We start from the raw sequence: 26,865 nt of genomic DNA on the forward strand, positions 1-26,865 counted from the left end.
CTCCTCTACCTGTCCTGAGAGCCCTCCCTCCCCCCATCAGGTCGTGCAGACGCACCGCTGCAGGAGCCCCTCTGTCTGTGTTGAGAGTGCCCCCCTCATATGCCTCCCGTTGACTCGTCGTACAGGCACACGGGCGCGGGGAAGGTTCCAGCTTTGAAGCGGGTGGAAGAAATCACTGGCAAGCTCACCTAACAATGCGACATGCTCGATGCCGAGAAAGCCAACGCAGTATTCGACAAGGTAGCTGTGCCCATTCCAAGCATCAATGTCACAAGCGTAGGAACCCTAACCTACTCAGAACGCTTTGCGATCTTATGCTCTTATTACTTGTTGGAACTTGAGCTCATTGAAACATGTCATGAGTTAAACTGTCATGTTCATTTGGCATATGCCATAGAATGCAATGTCCAGCACGACGAGACCGGCGCGTCGTTAATGCTACTGTGGGTAGCACGTATGGATAGATAAGTGAATGCGTCTCGCATTTCTGTCGGCCTCATGCTTAGGGTGGACACAATGCCAACTGAATGCCAACAGGCCCGCCGTCGGCTGCCGGCGGCGGGCCTGGCCGGCCGGGTTCCCCGCAGGTCGGGACATGTGGCGCTGGCGGACCATGAACCCGCGCGGCTGCCAGGACGACTGCGACGCCGGGACGGCGGCTACCACCGACCAGGCGGCGGCCGCCTCCAACGGCGTTGCCAGTGGCGTATCGAACGGCGTCAGTGGCCACTGAGGCTGCTGGAGAGGCGCCGCCACTCGCCTGCTGCGCCGCTGACCCGGTGCGCTCTCGACAACAGTGCACTCACTCCTGCCACTCGCGCCGAGTCGACTGGCGGCAGGGTCGCCCCTCACTGTCGGCTTCGTGTCCCGTGCCGCAGAGTCGCCTCTCACTGTCGGCTTCATGTCTCGTGTCGCAGAGTCGCCTCTCACTGTCGGCTTCGTGTCTCGTGCCGCAGGGTCGCCTCTCGCTGTCGGCTTCGTGTCTCGTGCCACAGAGTCGCCTCTCACTGTCGGCTTCGTGCCTCGTGCCGCAGGGTCGCTTCTCACTGTCGGCTTCGTGTCTCGTGCCGCAGGGTCGCCTCTCACTGTTGGCTTCGTGTCTCGTGCCGCTGTCCAACCACGTTGGTGTCTGTCTGCCAGGTAACATATTGTTAACGCATTGTTTGGCAATAGGTCGCATATAGCTTTCTTCAGTCACACACTGTCGAGGTCGCATACAGTCTTCTTCAGTCGCTCACTGCCCAAGTAGAGTTCATCACCTGCTGTTAAGGATGTGATAGTTTTTACGTTGCTATGAGCTGTTGTCCGTCGTGAATGTACGCTTACGTATGTACGATGGAACAACTGCGTTGTCTATTTAATTCATTCAGTTATTTCAGGAAAACTTGCAAATTGCCAGGAAAGGGGTGGTTGCTGGCAAACATAGAACGTAGCATGCTCAACAGCGAGTAATATGCCCGGATGCCCGGTGCGCACGCCAGCGAAGCAGGCCGGCTCGCCGGCGTCAGACTTCGGCCCTGTTGGTTGCCTACTGGCTCCGTCCGAGCCCCCGCCAGCGGACGGATGGACGGAGGGCTGGGTGCGGCCGGCCCGGTCGTGATGTGTTCGTGAGCCGCGAAGTCCGACCACGGTCAGGTACCGTCCGAACACATCGCCAGATGACGGCACCAAGCGCTGCCCGTGCCGTTCATGGCAGGCCGGTCGCGCTAGATCGCGCTCGTTCCGCGTGATCCCTCCTGTCCCGACAAGGCGCAGGCCTCGGCATGTGTCACCGACAAGGCGCAGGCCTCGGCACGTGTCACCGACACACACAATGCTGGAGCGACCGGTGGCATGGCTTGTGGTGCAGACATGTGCTCGCGTTGTTTTCGGCACTATTCGGTTTTTAGATCGACACTCGGTGTGTGGCGTCGCCGCTTAAGACCGTGTCCGTTGAGCGATGTCGCTAAGTGATGACGTTCAAATAAATCAAGTGAGAGAAACACCGCCAGCAAACTCGTGCCGCTCCGTTCGAGTTGTTGCAGTGTGTCTTGCACTGCCCGCTGGATCACGCCAATCAGTCAGAAATACATTCCTGAATTCCAAGCAACGCGTTCTCAGAAGACGACGCCTTCTTCAAAAATACAATGTATGTCTGTGTAGAAACATGCTATTACAAAACTGATCGGGTGTGGGCGGCCGACGGGCCGGGGAGCGGGGGCAGGGCGGCCGGCGCCGGCGCTGGCGCGGGCGTCCGCTCGCAGCCGGACGCGCGGCGCCCGACCACACGGGCCGCACGAGCGGCCCCCGGCACGCAGGGCCTGGCGGCGCCGCCACCGTCGCCGTGACGCCAGCCGCCGACACGTCACGAGGAGACGAACACCATGTGCAAATAAAATCCCTTCGAACCGTCTCGCCGACAAAATGCAGCGTACAGATAATCTAAAACGCAGAAGAAAGATCAGGACCGTGCTCCGGCTGTCGACTCGGCAGCGGAGCCCGGGACGCGGCTAGCGAACATGCATCAGGCGGGCGTCACTGATATGTGCGACGGGCACGCCGCCACAACATCTTACACATGTTTGGCGCACCGCACCGCGGCGCGGCACGTTACCTCTCGTTATGCCAACGGGCGTATGTACAGCGGCCTTGTGTACAGCACCTTGTGCGCATGGCTGAGCCCGGCCGCCCGCCGTATCACGTCACGTATGGCGGTCGCGGGCAGGGGAAATGTGGGCCTTGGCGGCGGTGCTGCTGCAGTCGGCCGCGCCGCCCTGATATGTCGGCACCGTCGCAGGCGCCCGGCCGGCAGGCTCGCTCGCTCAATCGCCGCTGCGGCTCACGCTCGAGCACTACGTGGTCGAGCGTGTTGAGGCACTCGAGCGCCGCTCGGTACGCGAACGCCGTCGGTACATGCTGATCCTGCAGGGCGGGACCAGTCCAGTGCTGATCCTGCGAAGCGGGACCAGTCCAGTGCTGATCCTGCGGAGCGGGACTAGTCCAGTGCTGATCCTGCGGGGCGGGACCAGTCCAGTGCTGATCCTGCGGGGCGGGGCGCGCCGTTGCACCCGTTACGGAACCACACGACGGGCAACAAGTGACAATGAAGTCCACGCATGTGACTCACCGACGGATAGTCAGAACTCCTCTCAGCCGCCGAGGCCCGGTCCGTTCTGCGGACGCACCGAGGGACCGGTATCCACGGCTCCAGCGTGCTGATTACGGTTTAGCTTCAGGTGCAAGAAGTCAGAGCATACGTCTGTTGCCTCTCTGTTCTACCGCCGCAGTCAGCGCGTTTTATGTTCACTGTTTTGCCCGGCTCAGGTGTATCGGGTCATTCTGCTATAGACCCATTGGTGCATCCATATATAATTATACTCGCGCTATCGCGATGACGTGATAAACACGGCTTTAGGGAACCAGGTGTGATCAGCACCGGAACCAGTGTCAAAGATACGCTCAGAAATATACGGACGCAAGGCACAGGGGCGCTCACTGCGCGTGACGTATGAAAGCAAGTTTGGAGCCGGTACCATGCCTGACCGGAGCCAGGACGGCCCGGCCGGCCGGAGACGGAGCCGCCGCCGCTCGGCGCGCGCCGCACGCACCTGGAACTCGAGCTCCATGCCGGTGATGTTGTCGCCGGGTCCGGTCGGCGGAAGCAGCTGCGATGTGAAGGCCTGCAGGTTACGTGCCGGTACCTCCGTGTTGCCGGCCACCAGCGACTCCAGCAGCGCGTCGTGGATGAAAATGTACTGGCGGCAGGGCCGTGGCTGACGTCAGCGGGGGGCCGGCCGAGCCGGCGCCCAGCACAGCACGTGACAGCCTGCACCAGCATCAGCATCAGGACAGACCTGGGTTGGCGAGCAGACCAGCCGGGGAAGATGCTGGTGACGCAGTTCGAACGGAACTTTCACTGGGCAGCCAACCGCTGGCATGACCCACCACCACATCGGAACACGGCCAACACATTCCAGACGAAGAGTTCCGCGTTAACCTAGGAGTTCTGCCACACCCGCAGTGTCCGTCTCAGAGCGCCGCGCTCTGAGACGGAGCGCGGCCGTGTCCTCAGCCGGCGCGCACCTGGTCCTCGGTCTGCACCATGTAGTTGCGCTGGGCTCGCAGGCAAGTCACGTGACCGTAGACGTCAACCGTGGCCTCGGAGCGGATGCGCTCCAGCATGCTGTCGATGGCGATGAAGCACCTGCCGTCCGGAGGCGGCCGTCAGCGCCGTGACTCCTGCGTGGACGCGCGCGTCGCCGCACATCTGTCGCCCGACAAGCGGCGGCGGCGCGTCGCTGAACCCCAGACTTGCGAGCGCCGCCAATCCCCGCCAACGACTTGTGAATAAGATGTCACGGCTAACATAAGGGCAGCCCTACAAGCAACACGGCCCGCAACGCGACCCGAGCCTCTGCCGGAGCGATGAGGCCCACCGTGGCCGGCTCGGTGCTGTCGCGGGGCTGCCGGCGGCTCAGCGGGTCGCCCACTGACCCGGTGCGGCCCACACCAGCCGAGCAGTGCGTCACCATCGGCCCGGCGTCGGCCGGGTTCAGCGCCTTGACGTGGTGCAGGAACAGCAGGAACGGCGTCGGGTGGTCGGGCACGCCGTGGTCAGGCCATGCCGTGAACTGGAACTGGCGCACCTCGCGCCGCTCCAGCGAATCGGCCTGCCGATCACGCCAGTTACACGCGGGCTCACACGGAGCCATTTATACGCGGGCTCACGCGGCGCCAGTCATGCGCGGGCTCACGCGGCGTCAGTCACACGCGGGCTCACGCGGCGTCAGTCACACGCGGGCTCACGCGGCGCCAGTTACACGCGGGCTCATGCGGCGCCAGTCATACGCGGGCTCACGCGGCGCCAGTCACACGCGGGCTCACGCGGGACGGCACGTACCCGTTGCAGCTGAAAGGTGCGGACCACGTAGCTGGCCAGCTCCTGACTGTCTGTGAGCGTCACGTGGATGGGCCAGTACGACTTCGTGCCCTTGGTGGGCCAGTACTGATCGCACTCGATGCGCGCCTGCTCCTCCAGGCGCGTCATCATGACGATAGTGAAGCTGCGCTGCTCCCACACCATGCGCCAGAAGTCGGAGAACGTTTCGGGCAGCGGGCCCTGCGGCACCGGCCGTGGTGCGGTCAAACACCGCGGGGTTCATACACAACCAGGTCAAACACGGCGGTATTCAGATACGGTGGGGGTCAAACACGGCGGGGTTCAAACACAGAGGGGTCAGACACGGTGGGGTGTCGACACGACCGGGTTCAGGTACGGCGGGTTCAGACAAAGCACCCCTCAGCCACCGGTGGTCTCGAAAGCACCCAGACCCCAGCCCAGCAGCGGCTGACGGCGACAGTACATACAAGCCTCACAAGGGACGACACAAATGCGTTTGAATGACTCAACGCTCACTACAGTTCCCATCATGGGTCCCATCATGTTCCCTACAGTTCCATACAGCACATGTACAGTTCCCATCATGAACAGAACGCCCAGAGCAGTGAAATGATGCCATACGACCTCGCTGAAGCCGATGTCCCCTCCCCTCCGGCGGCCGAGACGCACCTGGGTGGCGATGTAGGCATTGTGCTTGAGGTAGCCGTCGCAGAAGTTGGCGTTGATGTAGTCGCTGCCCGCCAGCCCCTCCTCCGACTGCAGCACCACGCGCGAGTGGTCGTACGCTAATATGTTAGCATATCGGTTCTTGGGCTGATTCTTGTCCAGGTTGGAGTTGAACCAGGTGAACTGCTGACCCGGCTCGATCGACTGCCGACAGAGCGATGGGAGCGGCGCGGTCAGTGGGACTCCGGACAGAATGCGACGTTCGCCCACGCGGCGGGAGGCGGCGTGTCACAGGTCGGTGACGTTTGGCCACGCGGAGGGAGGCGGCGTGTCACAAATCAGTGAAGTTCGCCCACGCGGAGGGAGGCGGCGTGTCACAGGTCGGTGACGTTCGCCCACGCGGCGGGAGGCGGCGTGTCACAGATCGGTCACGTTCGCCACGGCATGACCCCCATACCGACATGAGCCGCTCATCTCACCCCAACGCGTCCACCCGCCCCAACTCCCTCGCCGTACGAGCCGTGCAAGCCGTGCAACCCCGAGTCCCCCGGGGGTGCACCTCGTACTCCTGCGAGAACTTGCTGTTGTCGTTGGCCTTGAGCGCTTCCACGTGGTCGGCCAGCTGGCTAACGTGTACGGGTGGGTGCGGTATCATGCCGGGCGTCTGGAGGTTCTGGCGCCGGACCTCGGCCGGGTCGGTCTGCGAGTGTCTGGCCGGCGCCGCCATGTCGCACATCGGCGGCTTCATCACGGTGGCTGGCTCTGGCGACCTCTGCAACTGGCGCCGCCTGCCACACCTGGCGCGGAAGGGGACGTCAGACAGATCTGGTCCGGTGAAGAGAACGCCAGAGAGCTCACCAATGGACAGGTCACGATCATGTTAACCAGACAACCAGGGCAGACCTAAGCCAAGGCTGAGCACAACTGCTGTGCTCTGGTCATACCGGGAAGCACGACCAGAGACCAATACAAAACGTAGGTCATTGAATGGTCAAGGCTACTTCCGTTGCCCCTGCTTCAGGTTGGTGTGATATATATCTAGTCGCAGATCGCCAGTACCGCTGGCAGCAGGCCGTGCCACCAACTCAAGCCGCTCATCACGACCCCGCCTGCGCCCCAGCCTGCAGTCGCCACGCCGCGCCCCCTTGGGCTCCGGGGCGTCCGGCTTCCCGTCCCACCGAATCACGCGCGGCAGCGGAGCGGCGACGCTCGGCCCACTCACCTCCTGGCGGCGATGACGATGTACGGCACCAGGATGATGAGCAGCAACAGACCGACGGCCGTCGGACCCACCACCCAGACCAGGCTGGACGAGGAGTACGACGCGCCCGCCCGCGGCCGCTTCATGTCCAGACTGAGCAATTCTGAGTACGGACTGGACGTGAACAGGTCCTGCACGAGGTGACGGCTCCGGTCAGGTCACATGGAGTGTGGACAGGGCAGTACGGACTGGATGTGAACAGGTCCTGCACGAGGTGACGGCTCCGGTCAGGTCACGTGGAGTGTGGACAGGGCAGTTCTGAGTACGGACTGGACGCGGACGGCTACCGAAAGCCGGAGGAAGTCACGTCAGATTGACAGCAGCACAGTGGGCAGGATGAGATGCCCGGCCGCTACAGAGGCCGACAGACGGAACTCAGCTGCACAGTCCCCCACAGACCTGACACAGACGGCACCACAGCATATGGCGGCTCAACAGCCGTGTAAAACCGGCACTCAAGACCACGCAACAAACCGTCGGTTACCTCTTCCGGCCAAAGCCAAGAGACGTATCCGAGCCGGACAGTGTCTTGGTCACGGCACCGTAGTCGCCAATGAGGAGTGGCACCCGCCGCCGCCTGCTTCAGCTGCCTCAGCCACACGAGCCGCACCTCCCCCCCCCCCCCCCCCACTGACCTCCGCCGGCATGTCCACGACGGCACGCACGAAGATGCGGTACTTCTTGCCCTTCTCCAGCGGCTTGTTGACGAAGCCGTCGTACTTGCGACCGTCCCCGAGCGCGAAGGTGTACGGGATGCTGCGCTGGTGGAACATGGCGGTGATGTACGGCCGGTAGTTGGGCATCAGCTCGGAGCGCTTCGCCTCCACCATCTGGCGGCGGGAGAGGCCGAGTGACCGACCGGCGTCGACGGCAGGGTGCCGACCGCGCGGCGCCTGCCACATGCGCGCTTTCGGTCGGCCGCCTGCGCTCGGCCTGCGGCTGCTGGCGAGAGCAGCGCGAGGGCGGACGTCGGCCCGGCTCGACCCTTCAGCCGCGAGCTGGGCCTGCTCGAGCCGCGCTGCCGGCTGTGAGCTCTGCGCGGCGGGCGCTGCAGCGAGGCAGCGCCCGCCGCGCCGCCGCCGCTCACCTTCTTTGTGCTGTGCGAATCCGGATGGTCCCTGACGTCGTGTTCAGGCACCACCACGACAAGGTAGTGCGAGATGGGGCCGTACTCTTCCGAGGCACGCGGCAGGATCACCATCACATTCTGGTTGCGCACGCCCAGCGGGTCGGGCTTCGCCATCGGCTGCGGCGCTGCAGAGACGCGCAGACGGCACTCAGGCCGGCCGCACAACAGACCAATCACGGCAAGGACAGCGGAAGGCGTGCGCGTCAGACACAGTCCACGCTGACAGTGATACAGTCGTCTGGCTGTGCAGGGAGGCCGGTCACCGAACGGCGGTCACATGTGCAGGTCACGTCCCTCTGACCATCGGGCTGACCTAGCGACGTACCGGCTCCACGTGACAAACGAGCACGATTGAGCGGTTGTTGGTCGTCTATCGCCAACGACAGTGACATGAACAAGCCTCCCGATCACGCCAGCGCCACAACACAGTCAGAAAAGGCTCGTGAAAGCAGCTGACTAGGCTTCCCATCTCACAATGAGGGCCATAACGTACAAGCGCCTCCGCCCCGGACGATCTGTCACCTGGGGCCGATTCTCGCGCTCTAGAACACCTCCCGTCGTCCGTCTGCCGCGCAGAGCCCCCTCACTCCTCCCACTCAGTCAGACGCGCAGCGTCGCCGCCGCCGCCGCCGCTGGCGCCTGACCTACCGGCCATCTGAGTTGTGACGCGGATCTTGGCCGGCGCGCGGTAGCCGTTGTCGTCGGGCACGGCCGTCACGTTCACCGTGTACGTGGTGAACGGCTCCAGGTCCTCGATCTGCTTGCGGCAGACGCTCCTCTTTTCGCACCGCTTGGCGTCCAGGATCAGCGAGCGCGGCTCGATGCGACGCGACTGTGTTACGCCCTCGGCATCGAGGAACTCCTTGACAGCGTCGTAGCGGATGCGGTAGTTGCGCGGGTCAAGGTGCGCCGGCCGGCGCCACGTCAGCGACATGCCGTGCGCGCGCACGTTGAGCGCGTGCAGGTTCAGCGGCACGTCGATTGGATTCACGCGCACGCGGATCAGGTCCGAGAGACGGCCCAGACCCTGGGGGCAGACACCGCGGATCAGGTCCGAGAGACGGCCCAGACCCTGGGGGCAGACGCCGCGGGCCAGGTCCAAGACGAGTGAGGTCCAAGGACCGGGTCAGGTCTGAGTCGCTAGTCAGGTCTAGGGAGCGGGTCATGTCCAGGGAGAGGGTCAGGTTCGAGGACCAGCCCAGGCGTTTTATTTCAAAAGTGGTGTGATTTTCAATACAGTCCAACAGCAATCGTGTCGACACGGCCACATCAGACATTTGTGAGACTGCTGCTCACGGACATTCTGACGCGCATGCAATACTCGGTCTCGTACAACGGGACGAAGACAGCATGCCTTCCTGGCAAAACACGCCCCACACACTATGGGTTCTGTGCTTAACACCGAAACAAAATGAAGTGGCACCACATAGACCACCAGCACATCCCTGACCGGACTCGGAGCCGGTGGCCGGCCAGAGCTACCTGGCCAGCAGCCCCGGACGCCTCTAAGTCGCGCCCGACCCGTCGCTTACCGACTTGCTGCGCGCGGCCACCGCGATGGCGTACTGGGCGTGCTTGTCCAGGTTCTTCAGCTCAGCAGACGTGGTGATCGGCACCTTCTTGAACGACCAGGCGTCTAGGTCCGTCCCGGGCGCCATGGCGTAGAACACCTGGCGGCCGTCCGGCTTGTCACGGTCCACAGGGCGACCACGGCGGCCGACCGCCGCCGAGCGAGGACCCGACCGCCCCCGCCCGAGGACCCGACCGCCCCCGTCCGAGGACCCGACCGCCCCCGTCCGAGGACCCGACCGCCCCCGCCCGAGGACCCGACCGCCCCCGTCCGAGGACCCGACCGCCCCCGTCCGAGGACCCGACCGCCCCCGCCCGAGGACCCGACCGCCCCCGCCCGAGGACCCGACCGCCCCCGCCCGAGGACCCGACCGCCCCCGCCCGAGGACCCGACCGCCCCCGCCCGAGGACCCGACCGCCCCCGCCCGAGGACCCGACCGCCCCCGCCCAGGACCCGACCGCCCCCCCAGGACCCGACCGCCCCCGCCCGAGGACCCGACCGCCCCCGCCCGAGGACCCGACCGCCCCCGCCCAGGACCCGACCGCCCCCGCCCGAGGACCGACCGCCCCCGCCCGAGGACCCGACCGCCCCCGCCCGAGGACCCGACCGCCCCCGCCCGAGGACCCGACCGCCCCCGCCCGAGGACTCGACCGCCCCCGCCCGAGGACCCGACCGCCCCCGCCCGAGGACCCGACCGCCCCCCGCCCGAGGACCCGACCGCCCCCCGCCCAAGGACCCGACCGCCCCCGCCCGAGGACCCGACCGCCCCCGCCCGAGGACCCGACCGCCCCCGCCCGAGGACCCGACCGCCCCCGCCCGAGGACCCGACCGCCCCCGCCCGAGACTCGACCGCCCCCGCCCGAGGACCCGACCGCCCCCGCCCGAGGACCCGACCGCCCCCGCCCGAGGACCCGACCGCCCCCGCCCAAGGACCCGACCGCCCCCGCCGAGGACCCGACCGCCCCCGCCCGAGGACCCGACCGCCCCCGCCCGAGGACCCGACCGCCCCCCGCCCGAGGACCCGACCGCCCCCGCCGAGGACCCCGCCCGAGGACCCGACCGCCCCCGCCCGAGGACCCGACCGCACGGCAGCACTCTGAGGCGCCGGATAGTGTAACGACAGGCGTGCCTCCTCACCGACATACAGATGCAGATGCTTAAAGGGATTGTTCCACATTCGTCTGGGGTTTTGAACGGAAATGCTTGGAGAGCATTCGGCTTAGTTCACAGCCCTGTTATTCTCACGACATAGACCCCGCCAGTTTCTGATCTACACGCCCGCCCGCGAGAATGTACATTACGGTGCGTTATCGTGGGGGCAAATCTCTTGGAATCAACTGAGACAAAAGTTTTTCCTTGACACACGGATTAATGATACGTTTTCAGTTCTGTCGCACCGCACCAATGTTAATATTCGTGACGCGAGAGCAATTTCTTTTTACAGGCCAAGAAAATCGTATTCGATAGTAGCGCCACCAACTTTACGCACTGGGATCTTATTCCAACAAGCCTCAAACTTGCCACTTTCTACACGACTGGCACCTGTTGAATTAAGCATGAAATGAACATCACGAAGAGCACCAGCAAAACATTGCCAAATAGCTTAGGCGACTTTTCATTAAAGGACATTAATTTTCGGTGCAACCAAATATGTATCGCGAGCAGACCGAGGTAGATTTAAGTTTGCGGTTGCTAACGCATCATTGTGATGTTGGTTTGCAATTTCTATGCTTGTTGTGTGTGCGATATGGGTTTATTCGTTTAGTTTTTCCGGTATAGAAATATTTCTTTCGAACAATTACTTGCATAAGCATGCCAAAGACTCCACGGTCGCGTAAAAAAAAAAACATTTTGTGATAAGCCACTCGGCCCTACCGTCCCACCACTAACAGCCGACTACGGGAAAGCCTTGAGCTACATCAGGTGGCTGAGCGAATCGAAGAGGAATCTCACTAATACCATCTTCAAAACCACGACGATAGAAATTAGGGTGCTGTGGACCAACGAAACGATCCCTGTCCATGATTCAAAATACCTGACAAAATTGACCGAGAGGGATTCATATAAGCCCAACAGAGCTATCAACAAGAAATCAACGAAAGAAAGAGAGTGACGCAGCAACGCCGCCACCGCGAAATGAAGCAACCTTTTTGATGTCGCAAAATACAAGTGCAAGCCTCAGTGCAGCTTCCCATGCCCAGTTGCCTGCACAGTGTACCAGGAGGAGGTTGCCATGAAGGACCAGTGCAGGTACCGGAAGCTTACCCTGGGGTCATATGACCGGGATACGATTGTGACTAGGGAGGCTTGCGAGGCGCGGAGGATGGCCAGACAACTCCAGGGGCGTCGTGGCTCGGCCGCCATTGAGGCAGTGTCTGCTGCTGAACCTGAGTCGCCTTCCCCGTCGACTGCTGAGCCCGTGCCGCCGCTGACCTAGCGCTAGCTGCTAGTGCTGACCCCAAGCCTGCTCCGGGACCAAGTGGTCTCAGCGCTGGCGTGTCAGCTGAGAGCACGGATTCTTGCACGGTTCCGTACATGGTAGGAGGTGGCGACGAGACTGATTGTTCGTTCCTGTTGAGACCGCTGCCACTGTAGATTATGGCGTTAACGATCTAACACCGCTCTGGCGGTTGACAGCTATGGTGGCTCGCAACGGGTCGCTGCTGCTATCATCGCCTTTCAACAAGACAGCAGAGACGGACTGGGTACTTGAAATATAATATCGTAGATCGTAAGATCTGCTGCGCAAGATGCAGGGCGAGATAGGAGACGGCTCGTTAAAATGCTGAAGCAATCCATGAGTCATCCTCTACTTCGACGGCCGTGAAGACAGGAACTACATGAACCACACGGAGCCTGACGAATGCCGTCGAAAAACACGTGGTTGCCATCGCTGAGCCCGGCAGCCACTACCTGACTCATTTTACGCCCGAGTTCGGCCGCACCCTGCACTTGCTCAACGACCTACGCTCCGTGAGCCCGCAGTGCGACGGTCACACCAATGTGCTCGGCTGCGATGGCACGGTCGTCAACACCGAGACGATAGGCGACGTGTTCCGGTTGCTTGAGCTGACCACCGAGTCACCCGTAAACCGGTTCATCTGCCAGCTATACGGCAACGAGCTGAACCTCCTCCACCTACTGCTGACCTTGGACGGCACGACCGCGGGATCGATTCTTTTCTAAACCCATCGGCAAGACCTGTGCCGGAGAGGTCTGGGAGAGGGACGTTGTGGCATTCAAGCCTATGCCGGGCACGTGCCAAACCTGCCGGTCGACCTGATCCAGCAGCTCGGCACCAGCTAGCAGCTGCTGTACCTTCTGGCCTCCGACGTTCAAAACGGCTCTGTCCAAAGCGTGGCAGCCCAGCGACAAATCGGAACATGGAACCACGTCAGGTAAATATGAAAACGCATTATCCCCGAATTAACAACAGGAGTGTTTAAACTGACCTCGCACCGATTGACCTTTCATGCGCTCACTTTTGAGCAGTTACTTGTTATCATACCTTGGGCCGTAGCACGTCGCATCACTTGCTCGTAGGTTCATGCTTACTAGTACATTTGTTGATACGTGTTCCGTCACATTTAAAGACTCTAGATATCGGCATAACTGCATTCAATAAACAGCTGCAACACTTTTTGTACGATTTAATGTTCAGTTCGCAACAAAATGTTCTAATATATTCACTTTTGTCTTCAGATGGTTGACACTGGCCGCTGGCCTGCTCCTAGCTTACATCCCTACCGAGACCTCCAGCAACGCTCTCCAGGACCTCGTCCAGTGCGTGGTCGGCCACTATGTGCCGGTATGGTCCGCCATCCGGCAAAACAGCGGCTGCGACTTTGGCTTACGCAACTTGTCCCGAAACATCGCGGGGCTCCGCGACTTGCCGCAGCACACATAGTCATCCAGCGTAGCGGGTGCTGGGTCCGTCCGAAACAGCTGCTGCTGGACATTGTGTGGGATGAGAACCGCATGGTCCGTGAACACGCGGTTCCGATCGTCGCGCCGCTCGTGAGCAGCAAACCGAGGGTCTTCTTCAGCCCAGGGTCTTCGCCATCTCAGCGGTAAACTTCGAGGACGTGAGGTACACCGAACTGATTCCCTGGCACGGACCAGTCACACAGCCTCCAATGCGAGACGTCGGCGACTACGAGCTGCGGTACAAAGTGCAGACACCGCTGGCCATCTTGCCCTATCTGGTTCACACTAGGAGTGCGACGCAGCGCCGCACTGCCGAGGACGTCTGCGACTGGAGCTGGAGCTTCGGCAATATGTGGAGCCCAGTTGCGAAGGTATTTCTGCTACCGCGCGATCTCTGCCAACAGGCGTTTTGGGTTTCCAGTCTGTGAGCAGTTGCTGTTTGGGCCGGTGCATCGAATACGCAGGCTCGGCCGGGAGTAAGCTGTGCATGGGGGCACCCTACCCCTTCCCCTCTGTACTCACCTGGTACAAGCTGCTATATGCATTAAGTTGTACACAAACAATATATTCTGAGTCATATGCTGTGCATGGTATTGTTTGCATCACGGGAGTTGTCTTTGAGAAGTGAAAATCTAAAGCAGCACTAACGAAGATACCCGTGCGAGCTCATTCTCAACAGCACGTAGAGTTTTCGCCATACGTGAACCAATCGGCCAATGTCGGATCCGCATATTAGACCTTAGACCGAGACAATCTCGTACGACAGTCTAAGGAGCGCTCGGTAGCATCGCTTCCATACGCACTGGTATTTTGTAACACTCGCCGCCCACGGCCTGGTGTTACCTGCGGTGGCGGACGCCGCCCAGGACTGGGTGACTGCAACGCCGGGCATCAGTTTACAGCGATATTTTGGTCGTCTCGCGCGTCACGAAATTAAGTTTTTGATAATAACTTTTGCTACGTCGTGTACTTTTGGACCCCTGCGCGAAAACTTCTTTGTCTCACTTGGTTTTGTTACTGATGACACCCTAATGCACATACTACTTCGTGCCAACTATTTCAAGATTGCCAAGCCATCCTTGACGGCACAGTGTCATTCAAATCCTGCCATTCAACTGGCCACGCGGCGTTCAAGGTCAAGCAAATATAATTGTCGAGCCATTCACATGTAACACTCGTGAGTGCGCTTGCCAGATATAACGGCCGTCAACTGGCTCTCACTCAATGTTGTGTAAGGGAGAGCCAGGTCGAGGATCCCTGCAGGGGCCGCTCGGCCAACACGCGACTGATGTATGCACCCTGCCCCGGACAAGCGGGGCATTGCGAGCATGCAAGATGATGTAAGAAATACGATAAGACGATAAGAGGGTCGGTCGGATATTCTTCACGAATTACGTTTTGTGCTGAGAAATACAAGAAGTCATGCATCCTGCCTATTTAGTGCGGAAAAAGACCTGTAATCGACAAACTTAAGAAAAGCGCTATAGCCGAGAGGTCAATAAAGTACACAGCTTAGAATCACGGAAAACAATATGCCAGAACACCAGCAAGGGCCAAAACACGAGCACGCTATTTGTCATGTCGCGAGTCCCGTCGTAACGATATTTGGTTCAGCACACAGCCATCATCACCACCCGGGAGGCTAACTGCCGGGGGATTGAAGAACTAGTGAGTGCCGTCACACAAGCGTTTCATGACGTAATCAAAAGGTGATCTATCGATGAGCATCTTTACAAAAAAAGAAGCTTTGTTGCCTAGAGCAATCTTTTCCAATTAAAAACATAACGAGAGTAATACATGAGCTTATTTCATCAAATCTGATGCTTGATTCCATATCTTCCAATGTGGAATATTCCCTTTACGGACAGCAAACAGGAGATGGACAGGACGTATGGCATCGGAGACGAAGCGAACGCTTGCGATGAGCCGCGGCCCCACCCCACCAACAGACATACCCGCCCGCCACATGACGCTCGCGCCGGTTGGGCGGCCGCGGCGTGGCGCCGTCTCGGCCCCGGGTCTCGCCTACTGACCTGGTATCCGACGATCTGTGTGGCGGTGTGCACGTGCTCCCACCACACCTCGACGCTTGAGAAGCTGGTGGCCATGGCGCGCAGGTTGATGGGCGGGCCGCACCAGGTCACTCTCGGTGCTGACCGAGAAGGGCGCACTCCACGGCCCGGCGCCCACCGACGTGTTGGCGCGCGCCCGGAACACGTACGCCGTGCTCTCCTCCAGCTTGGTGAACACCACCTGCACGGCACACGGCGGCCTGACGGGCAGCACGACTGCACGCCGAGGAGAGCGCGCCGCCATCGCTCGCAACGCTACCGTACGTCACGGTACACCGAACACCTGACGATTAAAACAAAGGCGTTCTTTGATCACCGCGGCCGCCAACGAGGCCCCGCACGAAAAGGGTCCATACTTATCTGACAGTGTGAGAGCAGTGCTGGACTAGCTCTCAAGCACTGAAGTTCAGTTTGTTATACCAGCCGGAGTCGGCCTAATGCGTCGGCCTCTGCCAGCCATGCCAGGACAGGGAAGAGATGGGAGGCACGCACGGGACCGGATGTCGCAAACCTTGGTGTCGTTGGGGTGCATCCGCTCCACGTGGTCGAGGTTGCCCTCCTTGTGGAGCTGCACACTGTAGCCGGTGATCTTGCCGTTTCGCTGGTCCGATCGCGGCGGATCCCAGGTGAACGCCACCCGATCGGTCGCCTGAAATCTGGCGACACACCGCCGGCGGGCGCGGTCAGTCCGACATCGCCCGCCGGAGGGCACGTCATCACCCGTCGGAGAGCATGGTCAGTACGACATCACCCGCCGGAGGGCACGACATCACCCGCGGGAGGGCACGGTCAGTCCGACATCGCCCGCCGAAAAACTAGCACCAGCAGCACCTGTGGCAAACGCGTCGTCATCCGCAAACCCGTGTCCCGGTTTTACTTATGGCCGACAGCCGCGTGCTCCCCCGTGCGTGACAACGGATCAGGCACGTCGAGAGGTCCGAATGGAGGCCGCCAGGATGAGCTTTTAATTACGTGGACACGGCACAGCAAAGCCCGCTCCCATTCTAGCCGCAATACCTGCAGCGATCTGTTCGCCCAATGCAAATGTGGCCTAAACCCGTTTTATCTGTTTGTGAACCTGTGAACCTGTGAGCCTGTTTTACCCTTTTATATGACCCGTTTTACTATTGTTTCATCTCATTTTTTCATTTCATCGGAGCATTAAGGTGGCATGGGTTTCTGGCGTCCGTAAGTTCACGCTAAACAGCCCATGTTCTGTGAACCTTGGTCTCACCAGGCGATCGTAAAGTTTCAGGTCAAAGGCAGAATTCTGTGCGGAAGTTTGGCGTGTCACAATCCTCGGCACAGTCCACTGCGCCCTATAGCCTCATGTGACCTTGGGCGGGCCGCTACCACCGACCGCAAGTCATCCCAGCCAAGGGTCAATAGCGAGAGCGGAAGCGACTCGAGTAAATCATTATTGCGCGGAAGACCACACGAGACAAGGTACCAAGATCGCATTACATTCCTCGCTAAGCGCAAAATCCGCTGGCGCCAACAACGATTGGTACATTGGCAAATTAGGCGTGTTTTGGAGCCGAAAGCACACAATGGTCCGAAATGCCCCCAAAGCGAGCATAGCCGCAGAATAACAAATACTATATGTAAGAATGTATTTTATCATCTCCGAACAATTGTCGCTGACATCCTGTAGTTTTGTAGCAACAACATACAATAAATGGCTAAAAAGGCATCCAGAATGTTAAGGAGTACAATTCTGCGCAAAAGCTAGAGAAAACAATCGTAGGACATCAATAGATTCATTGATTACATTATATGAAATGCATGAACCCAGAAAAAACCACAGGGTGCTACTGTTGTGTCTTGGTGTTTTAGGGCGCGCCGACTGCAATGGTCATTTTGTGCCCATTTCAGAAATGTATTGGTCGTTTGGTCAAATTTGGTCATTGAAAAGGGCAAATTTGTTTACTTCCTGCCCTTCCTCCCCCACAGCCCACACACCATGTTTCCTGGCGGCTAAGCTGGCCAGGTACTGAGTCGCCACTGCTGGCGCGTCGGCAGCGGCGCCCCGCCCGGCCGCCACCCACCTGAACGTGACGTTGGTGACGGGGCCGGACGGCGCGCCCTCGCTCGCGTTGTACGTGATGATCTGCTCCTGGCCGTGGCCGACGTCGTTCCGGCCGCTCACGCGAAACTCGTACTCGACGCCACGTTCTGCCGGCCGGCCGCGACGGCTCAGCTCGGGCCAGCCAACCGACTCAGGTCTGACTCACGGCAGGAATTACGGCCGGACTCATGACAGGACTCACTACACAAACCACGACAGTACGTACGGCGGGACTCATGACAGGGCTCATCACAGGAACCACGACAGTACTTACGGCGGGACTCATGACAGGACTCACTGCAGGAGCCACGACAGTACTTACGGCGGGACTCAAGACACGACTCACTCCAGGAGCCACGACAGTACTTACGGCGGCACTCATGACAGGACTCACTGTAAGAGCCACGACAGTACTTACGGCGGCACTCATGACAGGACTCACTACAGGAACCACGACAGTACTCACGGCGGGACTCATGACAGGACTCACTACAGGAACCACGACAGTACTTACGCCGGGACTCAGGACTCGGCGGGCACGTGTCCGGTACACGGCGGTGCGAGAAGGGCGCACGACAGCGCGTTGCCAGCTACGCCACCGGAAGCGCGCGCGTGCATGCGTGTGCGCGTGCGTACGCGGACACACGCACCCACCAACACCCACACCCACACCCACACCCACACCCACACCCACACTCACACTCACACTCACGCTCACACCCACACCCACCCACGAGGGCGGTGGCGGTTCGGGGCGGAGAGGAGACATGCGAATTGGCCGTTCGAGGGCAGACTAACCCAGGCCGCTGAGCCGTTTGTACTGGGTCGTGTTTCCGGCGATGGTGACCTCCCTGAGCCTGGCGGCGTCGCCCGTCCGGCCGTAGCGCAGCCGGTAGCCGAGTAACACACCGTGCGTCTCGGTCGGGCGAGACCACTCCACGTCCAGCGTCACCCGCTCCTCCTCCTTGATCACTCTGCCGGACACGTGCGCATCGGTCAGTCCCTGACGAGCTGGCGCCCACTGTCGGTCCACACTCTTCCGGCTTTCAGCATTTCCCTGAAGCACCACGACCACAGTACTCATCAACACAGTGCTCATTACAGTACTCATCAGCACAGTACTAATTACAGTACTCACCAACACAGTACTCATTACAGTACTCATCAACACAGTACTCATTACAGCACTCACCAACACAGTACTCATTACAGTACTCACCAACACAGTACTCATTACAGTACCCATCAAGACAGCACTCATTGCAGTACTCATCAACCGTGGTCAGAGCGCACGATTTCAGCCAGGGACGTCTCGCCGCCGCCAAGAGCCGGTCCGGTGCAGCGCACACTGCGGGCGCCGCTCGCACCGCAGCCACTCACTTGATGTGCACGTCGGGCTGGCTGGGCACGCTGCCCTGTGTGGTGGCGCGCGCCGCGTCGCTGCGCGAGCCGTCCCCCTTGCGAGTGAGTGCCGACACCTGGCGGCGGCGCATCGACACAGCTCAGGCTCGCCGACACGGCCGCAGGCGTCAGACGATGGTCGGCCGCGCCCAAGGAGAGCACCGCACGGAGCGACCAGAGCACACCACAGGCACCGGTCGGCCATCACCCCAACTGGTGGCCAGCTTACAGAGTAGACTGCGACGACCCAGGCAGCGCATGTAGCTTGCTTTCGTTGCAAGGCCAGCAGCGCTGTCCGCGCACCACGTCAACACCGACACCGACAACCCTGCGTGCGCTCGCATGACACCGCACGACCACGCCACCCCACCCAACAGCCCACCCAACACCACGCCCACCCAACAGCCGCCGGAGCATCCACCCCTTCTCCCGGCGATATCTCATGTCTCTCGCCGCCACCTCTCCCACCAGCCGACCAAGGCCCGGGGCGAACAGAGGCGTGGGACAGAGCCCGGCGGCCGGCGCGTCCACCCACCCGGAACAGGTAGGAGGTGCTGGGCTGCAGGTCGGCCGCCGTGTAGTCGGCCGCCTCGCCGTCGCGGATCTCGTAGCGTCGCGGCCGGGACGAGCGGCCGTTGCCCTGCCGAGCGGCGCGGCACAGGCGTCAGGCGGGCGCCAGGCGGACGGCCGCCCAGCAGGACCAGGCTGGCACACGGTGACGTGATCGGTGACGTCATCCCTGCCACATCCTCAGATCGCGCAAACGCTCCAAATTCTTTTTCATTCCGTAAGTTCTTCAGTGCATCACAGAGGAACATTAGTCACATAGATAATGCAGTAGTATGAGCCTCGTTCCTCCGAAAAACCAGGAAAAACATTGGTTAAAAATCAAAACTGGGCGTACGCGTAGCTTGGAAAAACAACAAGCTTAAAAAGTCTGTGGTGAAATCTTCCATCTCGAAGCCAAAGTCCCCGGGTGGCAACAGATGCCATGTATGCAGTTCTGGGCTCCGAGGGGTTTGCACGCAAAAAAACGTGGTTTACGAAATCAAGTGTGCGCTTTGTGAAAAACATGGGAGGGACATAGTGTATGCCGGGGAGTCCATGCGCCCTATTCGTTTGAGATATAATGAACACTTGCGAGGCGCTAAAACCAAAACAGGGAATACCCCTTTCGGTGACTACTTTTTGGCAAAACACGCTCAGGCTGAAATCGAGGGAAGTGTGGACCCTATCCCTCTTTTAGAGCTCAAAGTCATCTACAGAACACAGGACCACCCAGACAGGAAAATAAGTGAATCAATTCTTATAAAAAGTCGGCGACCAAATCTTAGCATACAGGGCCCACCATGGCCGATTATGCGAGTGTGATACGTGCCTTTATGTGTGATGTGTGCTAGCTTAAAATCGTTTACATGTGTAAGTGATGCCTGTCGCGTGACGCGCGCTGCCTGTTCAATTGAAATCGTTTGCGCGCATAATTGTTGCGCGATGTTTGATGCCTGTTTACTTCAACTTGCTTACATGTTCAAATAAAGCGTGACGCGTGATGTCTATTTGCTTCAAGTCGCCTGCATGTACACGTATGTTCGGGCATTCTAATTCTCAGGTAGGCACGGTACCTTGGTAATGGCTGCCAATCGCTCTTTGTTTATTCCCCTAAATGTTGGTGTCCAGCAAAAACTGTGGCTTGCTCTTTCAACAACAACAAAAAAAAAAACCTGAAAAATCGAGTAGGAACATCGGCAGGCAATTTTGAATGCCTGTCTCGTATTGTTTCAATAAAGGCATGTTGCCGAAATATCAACCAAACTATATCTCTATTCTCCTGGTTTTTCCGAGGAATCGGCTAATACTACTGTCCAATTTTTCATTCCTGTGTGTGTGTAACTAGTTCTGGCATAGTGTTTTTTCACGTGACACGCACAGAGAAAACCCATGTCTAGGATATTTAATTTCTAAGGCGAGCTTGCCGATGCTCACACGCTCTCCGGGCACATTTCTTGAGTCGTGAAGGTGTTTGCTGCTGAAAATAACACCAAGCTCGTCTTCGTTCAATATCGTTGACCACGTATTTAATAGTCTGGTGTCTTTGTTCTGAACCTCTAATTTTGTCACAGTATATACCTTGAACTACCATATAAACATGCGCATTTTACAGAATGAAGGGCATAAAGCATGATCTTAAGTCCAATATCAAAGCACTAGGCCGCACTTGGGTGCGGCCCCACTTCCGCCGCTGGCCCGGGCCTGGGCCCTAGCCGGCCGGTGACTGGCGCCGGTGCTAGACCAGGCCGGCTGCCGGTCGGACCGCCTCACCTCAGTGCCTAGCTCTTGCACGAGGACCTGGTGCCCGAGGATCAGGCCGTTGCGCTCGCGGTCCGTGGGTAGTGACCAGGTGAGCCGGACGGCCGTCGAGTTCAGCACGCGGGCGGTCAGGTTGCGCGGCTTGCCCGGCACTGTAGGAGCGGCGCTCAGCTCAGTCCGGCCGCCAGCCCCGCACACGCACAGCACGCCCAGCACCGGCCACGCGGCCACTGCCGCTAACCAAGCGCTGCCACAGCGCCGCCGCACACGGCGCCTGCCTAATCACTCACAAGCAGAGGAGATGGGAGCCGACGTTACGTTAGCAAGGAACAGTGTCTGTACAGCGCGGCTCACTGGCCGAGGACCAGCCCGCCTGGGTTATGAGAAGAACGCCATGGCAAACGCGAACGCGACACCCAGCTATCTATATCGCGACAGACGCGCTCGAGTCATTGTTTGAACAGAGACAAATACAGCGACATAGAGCATGCCAAGTGGGTATTGAGAATTGACAGCCGGCGCGGTGACCTGTTGGCGTGGGCTAACCGCGACTCCGCTGACTTGTGTGCTCGCCCCATTCTCCACCGCTCCTCCCCCAGGCTCCGACCCCTCCCCGGAGGCGGTAGAGGGAAACTGTTGCCAGTGCCAAAGGTCTGCTTCACGGCATCCATGGACACCGCATCGAACCGCTACCACCTACGCAAGGTGATGAGGGAAAACGTCCAGGGCCGAGCTCGGCCATGCAAACGGCTAACGACAACGGTTGGCAGCCGAATCTGGCGGCATTCATGTCCGGACTGGCCGAGCTGGCGGCCACAGAGTCTTCAGTACTCACTGCCGGCCTTTCAGAGATGGAGGACCACGCACAGTCACGGGAGGAGGGGAGAGAGAAACAGAGAAAGAGAGGCCAGATATCAAATCACCGCACACCATGTTGACCAAAAAACACACAAGCAAAAGTTACCCGGCCCTCGATGCGCGCACAATAGGTCGGGGGGCGCATCGGTGCCCTAAAATAGTGGCGGGATGTCACAATTGGTGACGACTGAGAGCTACAGACCAGAAGGCCCTGTGAAAGAAGACCATGCACAAGGAGTGTCAAGTGATGCCTACGACAGGCCTACTGAAGAAACAGAGCAAACCCCTCCAGATACGTCAACCAGAGCGCAAGCGCGCTGCTGATGCACAAATCAATTGATGTCGTTAGAACGGCCGTTTCGGCCCTTATCGCATGCTTCATGAGGCTTCCTTCACGTCTCTATGATCTAAGTGACCCCCGCCTGAACACTCTACACCTTTGCTACAGCCCATAACCCTTCTTGAAGACGGCTAATACTTGGTAACACTTCTGACAGCGCCCAGATCACACACCGCACACCTTTGGGCACTGTCTCAATTCCGGGGCTCTTCTGCGTGACGAGGCATGGGAGGCGTCCGCCACACAGAACGCACAGTCAGTTATCCCGGCCGCCTCGTGTTCAGCAGGCCCCCAAGCACCATGGCACGGCCCATGGCTACATTTTCTCGGCAAACAGCAGCGGTAGCAAACCCTGTTTGCCATGGCTTGGACTGGCCACAGCGCCCGACGGCGCCGCGTCAGAAATGATGGTTGGCAGCACGGAAGTTGGCATTCTAGCCGGTCAGGTCGACCAAGCGCACACGGCCACGGCCGCCTGGAATCAAGCGGTGGCGAATCTGGGGTGTGAACACGTCCGCATCGGCCAGCCCAACGCAGTGTATCGCTAGGCGACAAGCCGAGTGTCACCGGCACACACAACATGAAGTGTTATGAATGAGGAATCTCTAGCCCTCGCAAAACGGGTGCCACGTTTTCATCTCAGTTTTAAGGGGGTCTGCTGTTTCGAGCAGTACCTTTTGGTTCACCTTCACCTGACCGGAGCCGGCTTTTTTGGCGTGTCTGAAGCTAAAAAACGACTCCGACCGTCCTCATGAGTTAATTTGGCGTCTTGCCCAGTGCGCGTGCTCTAACCCCTCCCAGCCCACTCCTCGGCTGGAAAGAGTACCTATTTACGATTGCGTGCTGGAAATGTGCAATACAACTGTGCGCTAGGTCACGAAGAGTTGCTAGTGACAGATAAAGAGACAGAACACCAATAGGAGTGAGAAAAAAAAACATCTCAGTCCGCACCCGGATCCGCGATGCTACATAGAAAGGTTCATGACGACATACCGTCTTAAACGCAGTTTGACCAAATACCAGCAGTTCATTCCCAACACAGTACATATCATATTTCCTTTAAAGTCGCCTGGAAATATATTAGAGCTCCAGACCTTCCCCTGCGTGGCACTGGGTGAGTTTGGTGTTTTTAGCCATGAGCAATGTTTCCTGGCACAATAACCGAAGGAACGATCCGCTCGTAGTCCAATGACTCGGGACGATGGCCGCCAGTGGTGCCCGTCCTCCGGCCACGCCGGCCACGGGGGCCTGATCACACATTACTGGCCCATTGCTCTACTACAGAGGGCTGATGCAATACGAATTGTCAAGACTGCGTCGGAGCGTTTTAAAACGAAACGAAGCCTGATATGCTGAGACCGGCGGGGCTACCGCGGGCACCTGCGAGGCCAGCCCATCAAGAACGGTTGGCACCCCGCTGTCTCGCAGCGCCGGGGTTCACCACGCATAACGCCACACTGCCATTAAGCAGTTCGGTGCGACAATTAACACTGACAATGACAAATTTCGTCATTCCCTCGCAGAATTATGCTCCTGGCCTTTGCCTGGATATTTACCATGGTAACGTCCAATAGCGTTCGATTCTGGTTGAAACGTAAATAAATAAACTCTGCATTTTAACTGTCCCACGAAGAGTAAAAGTTATCTCTTCAAAAGTAGAACACCTGAAATATTGTAACTTATGCACTTTGCCTTCAACAGTGCAGCTATAACCGAAAATGTTATCGCAATGAAATCATCCTTGCGTGCTATTCCCCACCATGGGTGCATGCCAACAACACAAAGTTGCAGAATAGTAGCGCAGAGAGACAACTCACGAACAAAAGAAAGTTCAAGTACATTTGGTGTTCAATATGCCAAAATGAGCCAAAACAGTATTCCGCAGCTTTCTACGTGTTGAACCAAAGCACGTTTTCCAAGAAGCGCAGCCTCTTTCGCAGCAAGTGCATATGCTCCATCTGAGGTTGAAACACAGCGACAATCGTTTAACAACCCATTAGTATGTCTATTGGTTACACAATACATGTATCGAAGGCCATAAAAACTCGACAATACACGCCGATAATGTCACCTATACCCAACCCTGTTAAAGATCCACCTTCTTGAAACACCTTTCGCATGGGAAAACCAATGCCTCGGCTGCAAACCGATCACTCTCCCTTGAACCCCGCAGAGTCCTCGCCTCTAGGGGACACAGCCCGAGCCATGCCAGCCAACTCCCCTCAAAACTCCGACGACACAACGGCTGCTCATCACCGGGCGCCTAACAGTCCCTACACAGCCGGCCCCGGCCGAAGCACCCCCACGCAGCTCGGCGTCCCCCTCCAGCAAGCCCCCGCCGTCTAGCCGCCCCCTCCGGCTGCCCCCCCCCCCACCCCCTCCCCCTCCCCGGCTGCGCGTCACCCCCACGTACCGTCGTCTTCGGTGCGTGCCAGGACCGGGTGGCTCTGCGGCCCGTCGCCCACCAGCGTGCCGGCCAGCACACTGATGGAATACTCGGTGTACTTGCGCAGCTCGTCCACCGTGAAGTTGCGATGCGACGGGTCTTTCAGCTTGATCTCAACCGCGTCCGAGTCGTCCTGGCCAGAGCGCTTCAAGAAGATCTTGTAGTAGCGGATGGCACCGTTCCGCAGGTCCGCCGACGGCGGCAGCCAGGAGACCAGCAGCGAGCGCGAGTCCAGCGCGCGCACGCGCACCGCCCGCGGCGCCCCGCCCGGCACTGCGGCACCACAGCACAATGCGCATGCGCACCAGCCATCGCCCGCCGGCGACTCCGAGCGGCGCGTCCAACTCAACAACCAAAAGGCAGCGAACTCGCGTGTGTCGAAATCAAACGGCACGCCATGTTGAACGGAACGGCAGACGGAGCAGTCGGGCGGCCGCGCGGCGCTGGTTCGGCCATCGTCCGAGAGATGGCACCAGCGCGGCGGCCTGAGCTGAGCCAGCAAGCAGCACCGACGAAACTCTACCAGAACTCTACGGACGGGCAAAATGTCGCCTCACTTGGGAAAATTTCGGTTTGGGAATTTCTAGTCCCCGCATCTCTGTCCACCGCCTGTCGGGGACGAACATGTTCTGATTCTCTCGCCGCCTCGGGCGATGGTGGGTCTCCTGGCCGACGAGCGACGCGGGGTGACCAGGCACAATGACAGGAAAAGCGGGATCGTTTAGCGCTCTTTTAAAAACTGAAAGGCCAGCCAATGGTGCTGGGACGGTGCTCACAGACGCCAAGACCGAAGACGGTGGTCAGTGAGCGTGGCGGCTGACAGTGGGGGGACCGGTACGGACAGGGACGCAGACATCCTTTTCGCAACATCCTGAGGTACGGCCGCACGTTTCCCGAAATGCTCCAAAGCGCCCGCAAAAACAGGAATGTCATCCTAGTGGCTAGTGTTAGTAGCTAGTTCTAGTGGTTTCGGACGGTTTTCAGTGGTTGCCCCCCCCCCCCCCCCCACACACACACGAAGCCGGGCTCCAAAAGCGCAAGATACTTTGGCCCAACGAAGCTTTAGTTCAGGAAATTTCTTAAGATGGGATATAAATAAAGGAACGAAACGATGCCGGGCGATATCAAGACGCTTTCGGAAAATCTCCCCGATCAATTTTGAGTCGCCGCCACGACCACCCGACCAGCTCCCAGCTCATCAATGAAGCGGATTTGATTCATGCTGCAGCGGCCTGCGCCCCCCCCCCCCCCCCCCCCGAACCCCGTACCAGCCGGCCCGGCCGGCGGAGGCCGCGAGCCGGCGCAGCCGGAGCACGCCAGTCAAACATCCGTACGGAAAGCAGCCAGAACTGTACGTGAGACGGCGATCGGACGCCCGTCACTGACAGGCACGACGTGAGGTCCGATGTATATATATATATATATATATATATATATATATATATATATATATATATATATATATATATATATATGCATATATATAAAAGTGGAGTATAAAGTGAGACTACTGTGCACGCAAAACAACAACATGGTGTGAGTGCACGGTGCTGATCATTCCGCGGTGCTCGAATACAAAGCCAAAGTACCGGCCCAGACAATTACCATACTCCTCGGTGCGGAACGGGACGACCGGCGTGGCAGCACCCTCGCCTCTGCCAGAGACGGCCGCCACCCACACGTAGTACAGCGTGTTCGGGTGCAGGTCCTTCATCTCATAGCGCTCGTGCAGTGGCACCACCATGCGCCGCTCCACCTGCGGAGGTCGGGTCAAACGAGGTGAGGCTCGGTGGCCGGCCGCCGGCCGTCGCGGCCGGGCGGCGCCACCAGACCCCATGCGGCTGCCACCACTGGTAGCGCGAGTGGCTGCGCCGAGCCCAGCCAGCCGCGAGCGGAGGGTGGCGCCGCGTCACCCCGGTCCTCTCCCTGGCGCCGCCGGCT

At 59.3% G+C, this 26,865-nt stretch overlaps 1 protein-coding gene across 1 annotated transcript in view; it reads right to left on the reverse strand.

Annotated features, from left to right (window-relative positions):
* Positions 1-2,291: 2,291 nt before the first annotated feature.
* Positions 2,292-26,865, reverse strand: part of LOC119112241 (tyrosine-protein phosphatase Lar-like) — a 43,201-nt gene continuing 18,627 nt past the window's right edge. The window contains 23 exon segments of the mRNA XM_037236338.1: positions 2,292-3,021; positions 3,588-3,734; positions 4,063-4,183; positions 4,474-4,649; positions 4,880-5,098; positions 5,549-5,749; positions 6,105-6,342; positions 6,768-6,937; positions 7,442-7,636; positions 7,894-8,060; positions 8,584-8,962; positions 9,468-9,605; positions 15,466-15,561; positions 15,563-15,685; positions 16,016-16,160; positions 17,553-17,679; positions 18,371-18,546; positions 18,953-19,050; positions 19,509-19,613; positions 21,293-21,432; positions 24,892-25,156; positions 25,567-25,589; positions 26,530-26,680. Coding sequence (XP_037092233.1) covers positions 2,677-3,021; positions 3,588-3,734; positions 4,063-4,183; positions 4,474-4,649; positions 4,880-5,098; positions 5,549-5,749; positions 6,105-6,342; positions 6,768-6,937; positions 7,442-7,636; positions 7,894-8,060; positions 8,584-8,962; positions 9,468-9,605; positions 15,466-15,561; positions 15,563-15,685; positions 16,016-16,160; positions 17,553-17,679; positions 18,371-18,546; positions 18,953-19,050; positions 19,509-19,613; positions 21,293-21,432; positions 24,892-25,156; positions 25,567-25,589; positions 26,530-26,680 — 3,945 coding nt within the window. The 3' untranslated portion in view covers positions 2,292-2,676.

The sequence above is a fragment of the Pollicipes pollicipes genome, unplaced genomic scaffold, assembly GCF_011947565.3.
Source record: "Pollicipes pollicipes isolate AB1234 unplaced genomic scaffold, Ppol_2.1 Scaffold_7261;HRSCAF=8764_pilon_pilon_pilon, whole genome shotgun sequence".
Taxonomy (NCBI): Eukaryota; Metazoa; Arthropoda; class Thecostraca; order Pollicipedomorpha; family Pollicipedidae; genus Pollicipes; species Pollicipes pollicipes.